The sequence below is a fragment of the Syngnathus floridae genome, chromosome 20 (assembly GCF_059516105.1).
Source record: "Syngnathus floridae isolate MCC-2025c chromosome 20, RoL_Sflo_1.0, whole genome shotgun sequence".
Classification (NCBI taxonomy): Eukaryota; Metazoa; Chordata; class Actinopteri; order Syngnathiformes; family Syngnathidae; genus Syngnathus; species Syngnathus floridae.
Genome location: NC_142432.1, coordinates 7,315,410 through 7,329,693, shown reverse-complemented (window position 1 = coordinate 7,329,693; position 14,284 = coordinate 7,315,410). Strand labels below are relative to the sequence as shown.

Here is a 14,284-nt window from a genome sequence, read left to right as displayed (position 1 = left end):
GGGCTTATTTTGACCCAGCAGACAGACACAAAAGGTTGTTCACCCCTCAGTGTACTCAGTTGCGCTCTCCATTAAGATGGCGGTGGTTTTGTTGCTGCTGGCCTGCGTTGGGGGAGCCCTGTGGGGGTCGGCCCAAGCCCAAGACGCTTACAACCTGCTCCCGGCAGACTACAAGAAAGGCGTGGACCTGGCCTTGATGCATCTCAACTCTCACGCGGGCGTGCATCACCATTTTCGCTTCCTGAGGAGTCTGGAAAAGTCGGATGCCGAGGTAACATTCAGGGGCCTCACTCTGGAAGACATCCTTGTTCAAACTAACAAAAGAAAAGAAAAAAAATGTCTCGAGGCTCAAGAAGGGTTATTATGTATCCTAATTTTTCATTCTGGTGTCACTTGGTTTGTAAATGACCAGTTTAACAGCCAGTTGCAAGTCTCTATGGGATACTTTCAAAAGCAAAGCTGGATGTACAAGGGTACCCTGAACGCAACACGAAAACATTTAGAAAGTCTGGCAGTTTGTTTCATGAACTAAATTCTTAAGTGCACGAGATCAACAACATGAAAACTAGAGCAATGACTGAGCTGCGGTGCATTCAGGGACCCTTGTTCATTTCAACATCAACATCAGGTTTGGTTTCTTGACATTATAGTCAATTAACTTCGAACCAAATGGTGAATCTCATTTGCAGTGTGGCTTTGATGTGAAATACTACTACCACCACTTTCAACTGAAGCCCACCCGTTGTACCAAAGGATCCACTTCCAGTAACCAGAGATGTCCCTTCAGGAACGACAGAGTGAGTCCCTTATAATATCAATAATTTGAAATATATCATTCATCGTTTTAATTTTAAAATGTCATCACAGCCTCTCATGGACTGTGCGGTGTGCTACAAGACAGAGGTGGACCAGATCTTATCGGATCCCACCCCTTATGTTCACTGTATTCAGAGGCCAAGACTCACTCAGGTACATTTTTATAAAATACTTCTAAACATGACTAAGAAATTACCAATAGCAAGTCAAAGCCACCTCCGCTCAGATTTGTGGCAGTGACAAAAATAGAAACCCAAATATTTGAGAGTTGCTCTACCATTGAAAGTTGCTAAAATTGTTTTTCCTCTGAAATTTCAGGAGATGGTGACGACCAGGACGGAGCACTGCAAACAAATGAACTACAACACAGGAGGTCTGACACTTTTGGCGGTGCAAATGGATTAAAAGGCATCTAAAAACAAGAGCTTCAAAATTGACAACCTGAACAAGTAGCCCGCTACATGCTCATCTTATTACATGTAAAACAGCTTTTATACGTCACTTGTAAGCCTTTTTTGTGTGCAAAATGTAAGATTGCTACTTTAAAAATAACATTCGTCCAATCAAAATGGCTCTCCGCTTAGCTGGATTATGTTCACTTTTGCTTCATGACCACTTTTTCCTGTCTTGCATTACGATTTGTTATTGTACTTGAATATCATTTTCACATACAGTGGTGATACTTGTACATTGTACTTTTATTTTCTGCAAACAGACATCATAAATGACACTCAAAAATATGCACGTTCAGCCCTACTCTGATATTTGCCTTCTTCTTATTCCCACATCATTATTCTGCTGGCCTTGTCATGCTTGAGGCGCCATTTTGCACCCCCACCGATGCCCATATTGTGCAGCCTTGGCCAAGAGCGAATCTCATTAACGGAAGTCTGGCAAAGTGGGGCCTCCCTAAATATAAGTAGAGGTGCTAAATATAGAGGGAGAGTGATTACAACATGCGTGTGTGATTACAGTTCACTGACCAATAAGAATCTGCAGCATTCGGTTGCAACCACAGTGGTTACAAATTGTAAAAGTTGCATGACTGGTGGTAATAAAAAGTAGCAATGACAGTAAAAATGTCACACAGCGGCTCTACATGTAATACAAATCAATGAAATTTAATCACATGCAAAATATCAAGTGTATTCATTTCAATAAAGAAATATAGGTAAAAAACAAATAATTAGATGTTATATAAACTTTTTACATTGCTACATTAATTGAAATAAAAACCTAAATAAATGTTTAAATAAATACGACGTCAAAAGCAATAAAAAGGGAAAAAACACTATAGTAGGCCAACATTAATTACAGTAGACTGTTCTGCCATAGGTAGGTGCTTTTCCCCAAAAGACCACTAGAAGTCAGTATGGAGTTGTACCAGCCTCATCTTAATTCAACCTTTTACCGTAATGCTCCTAAATTGGTCTCACCAAAATATTTTTGGGTGAGCCAATGTAAATCATTTCATCATACTAAATGTCTCTCTTGTGAGTGGTGCATGGAATGATTTGACATGACACAAAGTGACCTTTTGCATTTTGGCATTCTCTACTTTTCAGCTCATTACAACAATTTGCCACATCCCCAAATGTCTTTATTTACCTAAACCACTTTCCATTTAGCCATTTTATTACGTTTTGGGCTTGGCGGTACAAAGCTAATCTCAATTTCGTGTGAAAAAATTTACTCTGATGATCTCTAACTATACTCCACAATGGTCCAAAACTAAAAAAGCAATATTGTATTTGCCCAACAGCAAAATGGCAGGGTATGTGCATTACCCGGAAATAAGACATTACCCCGATAATTCATTCCTGCCTCAAAAGTACCCGTATGTTTGTCTTCGGCTTTCCAGGTGCTCTCGGGCAGCTAACATTTTGCAAGGTCTCTGTGTGTGTACCGTTACGGTAAATGTGCTCCAATCGACGCTCCTTGTTTAAGCTTTTGACGCCAGCGGCTCACACACTCACGCACACACACTCCTCCACTCGGAGTAAGACGCGGAACACTAACCCTCGTCCCTAAAACCCGGCCAATCATGCGACTACCGCCTTCCCGTGGAAGCTCTGCACGTCCCCCAGCCTCGCTTGGACCATCTGGAAGCTAAGAAGCGAGTTTTCCCGATTTATTTCCGAGTTTAGCGCTCCTTCTTTCCAGTGTGTCTGCTGTTTTTTTGTTACCCACAAGGGGGTGTGGCGTCTATCCCAACCTGGAAGCTCGCTTTCAGCCTTTATCGACACCGACGGAGGTAGCGAAACGTCGCCCGAGGCAAAGCGTCGTCCCGTGGGTCATCTTCTCATCCCCCACGAACACACGGAGGAGGTGGAGGAGGGGGAGGAGGTTGGCCTCCTTGTGGAGTACGGGAGCTAAAATCTGTCAACAGTAGACGGCGTGAAGATGACGATGTCCGTCCCGGAGAGGAAATCTGGATCGGAGGGAAAGGAGGAGGAGAGCGAGGATGAGAGCGAGATCCTGGAAGAAAGCCCTTGTGGAAGATGGCAGAAGCGCAAAGAACAGGTCGGTTGCTTGATGGGGGTTTCAATATCTGGATTGGATTCAATGTTCGTTCGTGTGTGTCTCCGTTGGTGTGTGTGCTGCGCGGCGCCCAGATCCCGCCGCAAAGCACGCTCCCCACCGGACACTTCATTAGGTACCCCTGCACTGTCTGAATACTAATGCCCACTTTTGAATGACATTACCCTTTGGTATTTAACAAATTGTTTATTATTGTGCTTGGAGGTTCCAGTGGTAGACAAACTGAGCAAAGCTTTATGCAATATTTTGACTCTTTATACTTTTTCATGACACAAAATTGTTAACAGAATATTTATGTATTTAGAATCAACAGAATGTCCACCTCTAGATAGAAACAAACAAAATGAACACAAGTGCAACATAAGAACACATTTTAAGTCAATTGAAGACTAAATTGTGTTTGTGAAAACATGCACGCTGAATTTGATTCCAACTCAAATTTGTCTTCCATGTTTTCAAAAAATGTGTAGCTTCAATTTGTTTCCGAATTGAAATGGTATTCAATATTGACTTTAAAACTTTAAAAAGCGATTTAGTTTTGAAAACATTTGCTTATGCATTAGGGTTTTGAAAGATTCATGACCCCAAATTGGTCTATCGTTTTACAAATTGTGTTCAAACCTCAATCCAACAATAAGCGAGAACATGACTAAGCAAACAAGTCCTTTAAACAACAACGACTTTGACTATCAGACAACAAGAGTGATGGCCTTCTAGCACTCAGCGATTGTGCGTCGGGCAGGGGGGCCCACAGCCACTAGTGATAAAACCAAGCGTTTGTACGTGAAGGTTATCTCTGGCTCGCAGTCTTCTACCGGCACAACTTGACCTCGCACATCCACGCTAGAAATGACGCTCGGCCTTTCGCAACCCCACCCGAGTGTTGTTCCACCCATTGATTGCCCAACGTTCCATTAACCCCAACAGCTAACAGTACCAGACAGAGAAGAGTTGTGATGCATTAGCTAAACATGCTATTGCTGCTAATATTAGATTGACATCTTTGAGTCAAATAAAATCTTTCTCTGAAAACACATCGGAGAATTGTCTTCAATGTTTATGAAAACTAAGGTGAATCCTTAGAAATGATTGTGCCCCATGAATTCTGCCTAGCAACTAGTGACAAAGTAAAAGAAGTAATAAGCTTCATCTCATCCACCAAGCTCAGTGTAGCTCACATGCTAAATAAGTTAGTGTGTCAAAGTTCACAGTATACGCCGCTTGATTTGCTACTGAGCTCGAGCATTTCAATAAACACGGGATCTCGTGGTTTGCTTTCCTTGCTGGCTCAATCCTCCTCATATCCTTCTTTTGAAGTAGTCACTCAGTTTGAACATAACGACACAGGAAATCAAGCACAGTTGAGTAAAAGTGACTCACACAGTTTGTCAAAATTGGATTTATTTTTTGCTTCATTTTTTTATGCTTTGTCTTTGTAAAGTTGTATTAAATTTAAATAAGCTATCTGATTTGTGTAGTCAGGGGTGATATCTTGCTATGCGTTAGCATTTTAGCACCAGTTGTTTGGAACCTCCATTTTGTGGAGTTCAAAGTTTAAAAACTTTACAGAACAAGCCCAGCTCGCAATAAATCTTACGCAAAGGGGAGTAACCGACTTGCAACAGGAATTTCAATAGAAATGTTGTACGACGTGAGCAGAAATTGCGATTTTGCTGGCTTTGCATTCGGACTTTGAATGTATTGCTGTCGCAAAGTTTCTCGCGCCTGGCCATCAATCAGGGTGATAACGTTGCTTTTCAGTCTTTGGCTTTGTTAATACAGACGGGCATTGTTCTCCAAGAACAGTACTTGCTCTCATGGTACACATTTAGACTTGTGAAACTGGTCTCCTCACCCACCTACTCCCATTATGACAGTATTCAGCTCCAGTCCATTTGATTGCGAGCCATCTCAATGATGCAACCAAGACTTTCTGAGTGTTGTTGCAGTAACAACCTAATAGGATGCCAGGGAAGTGCTGAAACGCGTCCAGGAAGTAGTCGGCAGTCAGTCGGGATTGACTGCCGCAGCTCCGTCTTGTCTCTGGAGAGGATAAGCACTATAAACCTCTTAGGTGGAGTGTCGGCTTTGAGAGCCTGAACGAAGAGAAACGGCACTTCACAGCAAATTGGAACATTATATTTGACGTTTTGTTAGACTTTAACTCTTGTTTTTTTTGTTGGAAAGCTGCACTGCAGTAAGGTTGCCAAGGCCAAGGGAAAGTCACACTCTTTGTCTTTTGAAAGATTTTTTTTTTTTTTTAATGCAGCCTGGCTCCAAGAACAGAGTCAATTGCGCAAATGCACCAGTTTAGGCAAGAAAAACAAAAACACGCCTGCTTGTTTTCCCGGGAACATGGAAACTGCTAGCTAAAAAAAAGGCCAATCGGTAAAGCGCCCGTACTCCTCCTCTTGCTGCATTGTGGGGGAGGCACTTCATAAACTGCAAACACGGGGAAAGTGATCGTAATGAGAACAAAATACCTTTCACATGGACGGAATGGTGACGAGTAAAAAGGTGGCTTTGGCAGGCTGCCTGAAAGGCTATGCTAATTTCTGTTACCTGTTAGCTTTCACATTATTATTATGATTATTATATAATCATAATAATAATATTAATAATATTTCATAATAATATTTCATTTTACAGACCCTTTCTGGCACTTAAGGTCACCTTACATAGAGTAAAATAAAACCGTATCGCAATAAAACAATAAAATCAGGAGATAGTACGACATAAATGTGTTAGCATTAAGCTAACACCTTGGTTTGCTTTGCTATGTTGCTCAGGAGGTGAGCAATTCACAGATTGTCATCGTTCCCCGATTCGATATCGGTGCCTTTCACACGGAACAGTGCCTTGGGCCTACTATCAAGAGCTCTTATCCGTTGGACAATAAGTAAATAAACAACAGGGCTTGGTCTGCCTGTGCAAGTCGAAGGGTGTGGCTAACTCACGGCGTTCCGGATGAGAGATGAAAGAGTAGGAATGTTTCATGTGGTCATTATAGTCAGCAAAAATGTTCACAGTCGTAATAGCACCATATAATAGCACTGCTGTACGCGTTTTTACGCTCCTCTTAATTAATTATTTATTTATTTATTGTTGTGTTATTTATTCATTATTTATTCAGCACGCTTTTGTTATACTTGTTTACTGTTTGTCTGTTGTGAGCCATGTCCTGTCACCGTGGGATAGGGGGGAACGAAATTTCGGTTTCTTTGTGTGTCTTTGGCATGTGGAGAAATTGACAATAAAGCTGACTTTGACTTTGACTTTGACTTTACTGAAAGTAATCGAATCAAGGATATGCTCATGGGACCGGCACAAGTCAGATTTTTAGCTACAATTTTGCAGACTAATGAGGGCCTCAGTTCAAGCGGTGCAAAAGTGTTCAAGACATCTGAGCTGGCGTAAAATGTCGCGCAACCTGCTTTTCCGCGCATTAAAAAAACAAGAGTACTGATTTGAAGTCGATACATGTTTGCATGAGCACATCCGTCCTGCAGGCAGATGGGAGGGAGATCAAAGCTGGCAAAGGGTGATATTTCTTATGTAATACTCCACACTCGCTATGCTCGTCACGGCTCGGGCGGCTTGGGTGCCGCGCCGGCCTTCATCACGGCTGTCTCGCTCGGCCGCTTTCCCAGACTCTTTCAGAAATCAAGATGTGTGATGTGATGTGATAATACGCTTTGTGACACCTATGACCTTGTCCCTAATTTTTTTAAACCAGGTTTGGGAATTTTAATATTTCATGTCCTTTTGACCGAAGCGCCACATCATTATTCATCACCTACACACACATTCTGTGTTTGACAGCGAGCCGCCCATGTGACAGCTTTGGGCGAGAGACATACAGACAGACAGAGAGAGAGAGAGAGCAAGCGAGAGGGTGATGGAGGCAAAGGTCAGCAGACGGTCAGTGGCTCAGGCCACCGGCGATTACAGGCTCCGTCTGTCTTCATCTCCTCGTTATCTCTACTACGAGTACTCGGCTTTTACTCTCCATTGATGAGTTTGTGTGATTGAAATGAATTGACTTTTTCTGGAATTTTTCCTTCCAGCTTTTTACTTTTACTTCGTCAACATTTTATAACTGCTGCCAAAATGAAGGAAATAAATAAACAGAGGCTTCAAGAACACGCTGACATTCCAGCTCGCACAAATTCAAGCTGGATTTTCAAGTCATTTCAAGCTCGGCGGCTTTCGGTTTTTTTGCCCTCGAGTGCTGAATCTAATTTGCATAAAAAGTCTGAGTCAGCAAAAAATTTGAAAAAACAAGCAAAGACAAGCGATACTTTCTCCTTCTTTTGAAGGAGTGGTTGTTATACTTTTGTTTTTCTATATTTTATTTTTATATTAATTTTTGTATAAATTGTTTTTATATAAATTACTGCATATGTTTGATACCACTTTTTTGTTCTGACCGATACCAGTACAAATATTCACTCTTTGCGTGCTCACCGATACCAAGTACCGATACCTTGAGTAGTTTTTAGTTATAACATTTCATTTAACACAATGAGAAGAAAAACAACTTTCTTTCCAATCTTCAGAACACGAGTCGGTGTTCTTACATGACTTCGGTGCCTTCTACCGCCTCCCTTACGCCAGCCAATCAGAGGGCAGAACCCCGGGTTGCTTGTTTAGCACTTGAGCGTGACCATACAACGGCCGCAGCTCTGCCACCGAGTGTTTCTCAACACGATTCGAGGCTGGCAGCCTGTCAAGGGAAGGAATTCCCACTGCGGTTTGCCAGCCCACATCTCGATCTGTAATCAAAAAATCAGATTACCATCTCCCACTGAGTGGATGGAGATAGAGATCATTCTTGATGATATCATATGATACTACGACTGGAACTAGACAGTACTTGATTTAAGAGGCGACAGGCAGAGAGCAAAATGCTCGAAGACAACAACAGCTGGTGAGACCTTTTAGTGACACCAACACCAGTTCTGGAACCTGTCTAGCACGCTTTGTATGTATTGTAAACTCTTATGCAATTTTGAAAAGTTTAAATACCCCCCCCCCCCCCCCCCACACACACACACACACACACACACTCTGGTGAATTCAACGCTTCTTCCTACCCTACAACCCACCTCCGATTTTCTTAGAAATCAATTCCCTAATGTTTCCATAATCCTTCTCGCAAACGTAACCTCCTTCGTGGAAATAATGAGGGTCTTAAAAGCAGATTTTAGTGGCGGCCGCGGTCAGCCGGTTGGGCCCCTGGCCCGAACAATGGTCCCCCTGTGGCGCTGCAAACTGAAAGCTGTTTCATGTCCACGCGTCTGCGGTGACGCGGCGAAGGGCGCGCTCGTCGCCCTCTATCAATGGCCAGCATTTAGCGCTATCGGCGGCTGGAGGAAGAGAGAGAGACGTCGGAATAATTTTGCGCCAAGGGGGCGTCGTATTAGTACAGAAGAGCAACCAAAATTAAAAAAAAAACTGCACAAAAAAAACCATTTTTATTTCTTCTCATAAACAAAAGAAAAAACAATCCACTCGCTGTGAATGGATTATATTGAGCTTTTAACAGATGTTATCGTTCCAGTGGGGAGAGAGAGCGCGTGTGCATGTCTTATCTTCTCGGCTATGCTTTTTTGTTGTTGTTGTTGTTGTTGTTGAGTAATCACGAGATCAAATCCGTTGCTACTTTGCTCTTTCAGGGTTTGGCTTGAAGGCACACACTGTCGGTCTGTGGTTATTTATTTTTTTATTTCACCAAAGAGATTTATAGCGCGTGAAATGTATTAGTTTTAAAGGTGATTATGTGGGTTTTTAACACGTCGTGCGCTAGTCATCATTTTTATAGCCTGCAACTTGACAATTTTCTCAGCAATCAGCTTTATAACGCTCCAATCCACTAGGGGGCAGTATATTTCCTGAGAGAAGACTGCTGTAACAAAAAAATTTGATTGTTTTTTTTTTTTTTTCCTGTCTCGGCCTCTTGCAGGTGAGCCAAGGCAACGTCCCAGGTGTAGAAAGTGCCTCCCTTGCCATGGACACAGAAGAAGGAGTGGAGGTGGTGTGGAACGAGGTGCTTTTCTCCGACAAGAAGGTCTTCAAAGCTCAGGAGGTACGCAGACTTAAAATATTTCTACTGATCATTTTCTGTTGCTTTTCATAACATTTCTGGTCTCTTTTTTGTCATTTTTGTGGTATAGGAGAAGATCAAGGAGATGTTTGAGAACCTAATGCAGGTGGAGCACCCCAACATTGTCAAGTTCCACAAGTACTGGCTTGATATGAAGGAAAGTCAGGCTCGGGTATGTTTTGACCTTTTCTGTGGACATTTGTGTATGTGTGAGCGCCTCATGTTTGCTTACGTTACCGCCATGGACAGGTCATCTTCATCACCGAATACATGTCATCAGGCAGCCTCAAGCAGTTTCTGAAGAAAACCAAAAAGAACCACAAGACCATGAACGTAAAGGTCGCTATTTCTCGTCTTAATCAATCACAATTAGTTTGCGTAGAAAAAAAACAAACTTATCAATAATGTGTCTTAGTTGAAAAATTCCAACCAGGATTGTGTTTTGTGCTTCAGGCCTGGAAAAGGTGGTGCACGCAGATCCTCTCTGCCCTCAGGTACTGTTTGATGACTTTTTTACAGCCCTGCTGCAACTGCGGCTCTTTTATTTATGTGACTTGCCGCCCCCCTTGCAGTTACCTGCACTCGTGCGATCCGCCAATCATCCACGGCAACCTGACGTGCGACACCATCTTCATCCAGCACAACGGACTCATCAAGATCGGCTCAGGTGTGATCCCCCGCCAGGCATTCCGTGCTAGTACAGAAAAATAATTCATCTTTTGTCATCTTCTCTCCGCAGTGTGGCATCGGCTCTTTGTTAATGGTAAGTCCATTTGTTTGCTTTCATCTCCGAGGTTATTACCCACATTATTGTCTTGTTTCTCTCCACTCGCCAGTTTTCCCTGACGCCAACGACCAGGGAAAGGGGAGGCAACACCGTGGCGAGCAGAGGAATCTTCATTTTTTTGCACCAGAATATGGCGGTATGTTCACTAACTTAAACATGAACTGCTTGATGTTTCCTGCGTGCCTCCACCCACTCCCATGTCTTTTTTTTGCCAGCCGGCGAAGATGACTATGCCATCGACATCTTCTCCTTCGGCATCTGCGCTCTGGAGGTGAGAACCGCTGCATGCATGAATGCACTCGTGTGTGTGCGTTGACAGGCAATGTGTCACCCCTAGATGGCAGTGTTGGAGATCCAGGCTAACGGAGATGTGGCCGTCTCGAAGGAGGCCATCGTCAACGCGGGCCAATCCCTGGAGGACCCTCTCATGAGAGTATGAGCCACATTGTTTGCACTCACCTGCTGTTTACACTCACTTGCTAAACAAACAATGTTGCGTTAGCATAAATTGGAAGTCAGATGTTAGCAATCAAAATGGATGTCGTCTCTACTCGCAGGAGTTTACGCAGTCGTGTTTGCACCCCGACGCCAAGCTTCGTCCGACCGCTCACGACCTCCTCTTCCACCGCGTCCTGTTTGAGGTGCACTCCCTTAAACTGTTGGCCGCCCACTGCCTCATCAGCAACCAGTGTGAGTTTCTCTCTCAGCAGCTAAAGGGAGTAATTCAATGGAAAATTGAAAACATTTGGCTCTATAGACTTGCTTCCCGAGAACTGCGTGGAAGAGAGGACCAAGTCCTTCGACCCGAACGCCGTCATGGCCGAGATTAAGCACGAAGACAGGCTCGGTGTTCAACTAAAGTAATTTTTATTTTTAAGTCTTTTTTTATTTTTGGTAACCCATAAATATTAAATGCTGAACTAGGCTGGCTTTTTATACCCCACAGGTACTCCCACGTGTCCCCTTTGGAGCTGGACAAGTTTCTGGAGGACGTCAAGTAAGTACACCGTCATTAACACCACCAGACGCATTAGCTGAGATGCTTATCACGTTGTCCATCAGGAACGGGATTTACCCCTTGATGAACTTCGCCTCGTCCCGGCCCCACCCCGTCCCCCGCGCCCTCTCCTTGTCTCAGGAGCAGGTGGAGACGGTCAAGACGCCCACGCCGGAGCCGCAGGAGACCGAGAGCAGGAAGGTTTGCCCTTTGCATATTACCGGTGGCATTTTTTAGCTTGAAAAATTATTTTTACATATGTCAAACATCATGTGTGTTATTAGGTCATCCAGATGCACTGCAACTTGGAGTCGAATGAGGAAGGGACCAAAACTCATGTGAGTCACGTTGTACATCAGGTACATTCCTGTAAGGCTCTTCTTATTGGGCTCAATCTTACATCGAATCTTTTTTTTTTTTTTTAAATATCTAATATTTAGAATCTTTTATCTTTACTCCAGCTTTCTTTATTTCTCAAGATGGACGACAAACTTCACCGCCAGCTTAGCTGTGACATCCTCCCCAGTAGGTTTACCACCGGACGCGAATGCTGCTTTCTCATTGGCTCGCTGTGTTTTGATGATGTCATGTATACCTTTCAGCCGACACATCCAAAGACCTCGCCAGCGAGCTAGTTCACTACGCCTTCATAAATGAGGTACGCTATGTTTATTGTAGAATGGAAATTCAGGAAATGTGACCTATGAAAGAAATCTTTTTGAAAGGCCAAAATAAACAACTGACATCACATAGTTGCATTAGCAAAATTAGCATTGAGCTAAAATGGCTTTTCCAAGCCAAAGCTTGGTGCCACTTTAATTGGGCTATATTTGTACACAAATAAATGTTTAAACTGCTGTCCATAATCTTCTCTTATTCTAGAATTATACATAAAATAAATACATTAAAAATTAATCATACGAATGTACGTTCTTGTTCCTTTTGTCACTAAGGAGGACATTGAGAAGGTGGCCGGGTTCCTGGAGGACGCAATCAAGCGACACCGGCTACGAGCTCTGGCTTCTGGGAGCACGCAGTGAGAGGAAGTCACAGCAGCTCCAGGACGGATGGCAATCAGGGCCTTTGAGGGGCCTTTTACGGCGGCCGACAGCTGGAAACAGAGGAAGCTGCAGCAACACTGAGGGATGTGAAGAAACCCAAAGGAGGCTCAAGGAAGACGTCACGGCGACCGGCAGAAAAGGGAAGAGTAGGACCGGGTGTGACGGTTGCGTTGGGATCGATTTCCTCCGAAGGACGCGTTTGCCTTTAAACGTGTCAGTTCCGTGCCGGATGCCACCATTCTCAACATCCAGCCATCTTGTTGTCAAACGAATGTTTTATTACGCGCCATTTTTGCACTCAAGTGTCCACCATGGCCAATCTCCCTTTTTTTGAAGTACTCCATCCATCATGCGCTGTTAACATTCATTCACCGTGGACTTATTTATTATCGCGAAGCAACGCACAAGGTTGTCATGTCGATTTGCGCTCGCTAATATTTCTCACACTGCATTTCCTTTTAGCCTGCAGTGCTCTTAAGGGCTTTTCCCTTCTAAAATTGTTTTCAGTGCCAAAGAATTGTTGCAAAGTGCCTGATATGGCAACTAAACATGAACATTTTAAGACTAATAAACTAATTGGGAAAGGGTGACATTGAAGTGCATCTTAAAAAAAAAGGTAGACCTCAATTCACTACTCCCCGCTAATTCAACAATAATTGACACTGTGACTAAAAAGGTCCAAAATTGCCAATAGATGCCACAAGATGGTGGAAAAGCACAACTTTTCTATTTGACATGGCTAAGAGCTCCTCCCCTTATGTGAATGTGCAAATGAACTTCAACTTGCCTCTTGTGCGTTGGATGTAAATATCATTTGGAGTCATTGACACTTAAAATCATGATTATTTGCTCACCAGTGTAATTCTTTTGCTTTATATTTCTGTTGCCCTGTTTGTTTTGTCTTGATTTCATTGAGAAATGAGAATCTGTCCAAATTTTTATTCAGTTTTTTGTAGTAGTTGAATCAGTACAGTACTGCTATACGCATAATATTTACATATTATTATTATTATTATTGGAGCCCACTTGCATTCATTGTTTCTTCTTCCAACAAACAAATTGTGTCCTGAATATGTTTATTTGATGTCCCCTCGAAACTATTCCTATAGTGAATACTTGGAAAGTTAGGAAGAAAAAAAAACCATCAATTACATCAATTAACATCAATTTTGGTGGACAACACACAAAAAAAGTCTCAGTGACCAAATTAAACAGGAAGTTGTCCATTTTTGTTTGAAGTAGCCATTTCAGATGAACTTCGATGTGAAAGGGGCCTGGTTGAAAAAAAAAATTAGCCCCCAACACCAGTTTTATCCATCGACATGAAATTTGGTGAAGATATGGTTGTAAATTGCCTCCACTGGTTTTGTCTTTGTTCTGTCAATTCCAAATTTAATAACAGACTGTACAGTGACTGTTTTGAGTTTTACTTTGTCTATCGCTGCAGATGGTTACCCAGAACCTTCCATACAGGCTGTGCAGTATACTATTTCTATGTGGCTTTTAGTTTACGAGGGATCCTACTCCAATGTGAAAGCTCTTGCTCTTCTACCATCTTGTAAGCTGCATGTTTGCATACATGGTACAATAATAATTGAAGAAAAACATTCACATTAGTCTTATCAGACAAGACTGTTGAATGAAACTTGCCTTTGGATGTGCTCTACTTAATTAAGCATTTGTAATATATTGTAGCAATGGCAGATAAATAAACTTGTGACATGTTCAGTGAGTCTGGAGTTATACATGAAGGATCTAAGGATGTTAGAACAAAAAAAACTACACTGGCGTGGTGGATGAAAGGAAGGCAGCAGGTGTAAGAAGGCAGAAAACTGCAAAGAAAGTGTAGTGTTAAGGATCTAAAAGTAAAAAGGGGGAAGGTAGGAAACCAGGAAAGTAGGATTCGGCAACGTTGCAATAATCTAAGCAGGGTGGAAAAGAAGGTTGTCAGGTTTCTGTGTAGCGAGCGCACTGGC

General features: G+C 42.7%; 2 protein-coding genes across 5 annotated transcripts; both read left to right on the top strand.

The window, feature by feature from the left end:
- LOC148381122 (uncharacterized) lies at positions 1-1,556 on the top strand. The gene is made up of 4 exons (XM_088363639.1): positions 1-271; positions 690-797; positions 868-969; positions 1,135-1,556. The coding sequence occupies exons 1-4, from the start codon at positions 77-79 to the stop codon at positions 1,219-1,221; spliced, it is 492 nt and encodes a 163-aa protein (XP_088219765.1). The 5' UTR covers positions 1-76; the 3' UTR covers positions 1,222-1,556.
- Positions 1,557-2,678: 1,122 nt separating this feature from the next.
- Positions 2,679-14,040, top strand: nrbp2b (nuclear receptor binding protein 2b). 4 transcript variants are annotated; one of them, XM_088363631.1, is made up of 18 exons: positions 2,679-3,339; positions 9,323-9,445; positions 9,534-9,635; positions 9,713-9,802; positions 9,917-9,957; positions 10,036-10,130; positions 10,203-10,226; positions 10,300-10,386; positions 10,466-10,521; positions 10,588-10,683; positions 10,808-10,940; positions 11,008-11,110; positions 11,197-11,247; positions 11,313-11,448; positions 11,532-11,606; positions 11,727-11,772; positions 11,850-11,905; positions 12,201-14,040. In XM_088363631.1, exons 1-18 carry the CDS (start codon positions 3,220-3,222, stop codon positions 12,285-12,287), a joined length of 1,521 nt encoding a protein of 506 aa, XP_088219757.1. In that variant the 5' UTR covers positions 2,679-3,219; the 3' UTR covers positions 12,288-14,040. The 4 variants fall into 4 exon arrangements, with proteins under 4 accessions (XP_088219757.1, XP_088219759.1, XP_088219756.1 ...); XM_088363633.1 differs by having other exon boundaries at positions 2,680-3,339; positions 11,532-11,585; XM_088363630.1 differs by having other exon boundaries at positions 2,680-3,339; positions 11,709-11,772.
- Positions 14,041-14,284: the final 244 nt, after the last annotated feature.

What these genes read in the sequence shown, in the direction of transcription:
- nrbp2b (XM_088363630.1), top strand. Translation starts at nt 3,220, where the DNA reads ATGACGATGTCCGTCCCGGAGAGGAAATCTGGATCGGAGGGAAAGGAG. An exon ending in AGGAGACCGAGAGCAGGAAG is followed by an intron (nt 11,449 to 11,531) that starts GTTTGCCCTTTG and finishes GTGTGTTATTAG; the next exon opens with GTCATCCAGATGCACTGCAA. An exon ending in TAGCTGTGACATCCTCCCCA is followed by an intron (nt 11,773 to 11,849) that starts GTAGGTTTACCA and finishes TATACCTTTCAG; the next exon opens with CCGACACATCCAAAGACCTC.
- LOC148381122 (XM_088363639.1), top strand. Translation starts at nt 77, where the DNA reads ATGGCGGTGGTTTTGTTGCTGCTGGCCTGCGTTGGGGGAGCCCTGTGG. An exon ending in GTCCCTTCAGGAACGACAGA is followed by an intron (nt 798 to 867) that starts GTGAGTCCCTTA and finishes ATGTCATCACAG; the next exon opens with CCTCTCATGGACTGTGCGGT. An exon ending in AGAGGCCAAGACTCACTCAG is followed by an intron (nt 970 to 1,134) that starts GTACATTTTTAT and finishes CTGAAATTTCAG; the next exon opens with GAGATGGTGACGACCAGGAC.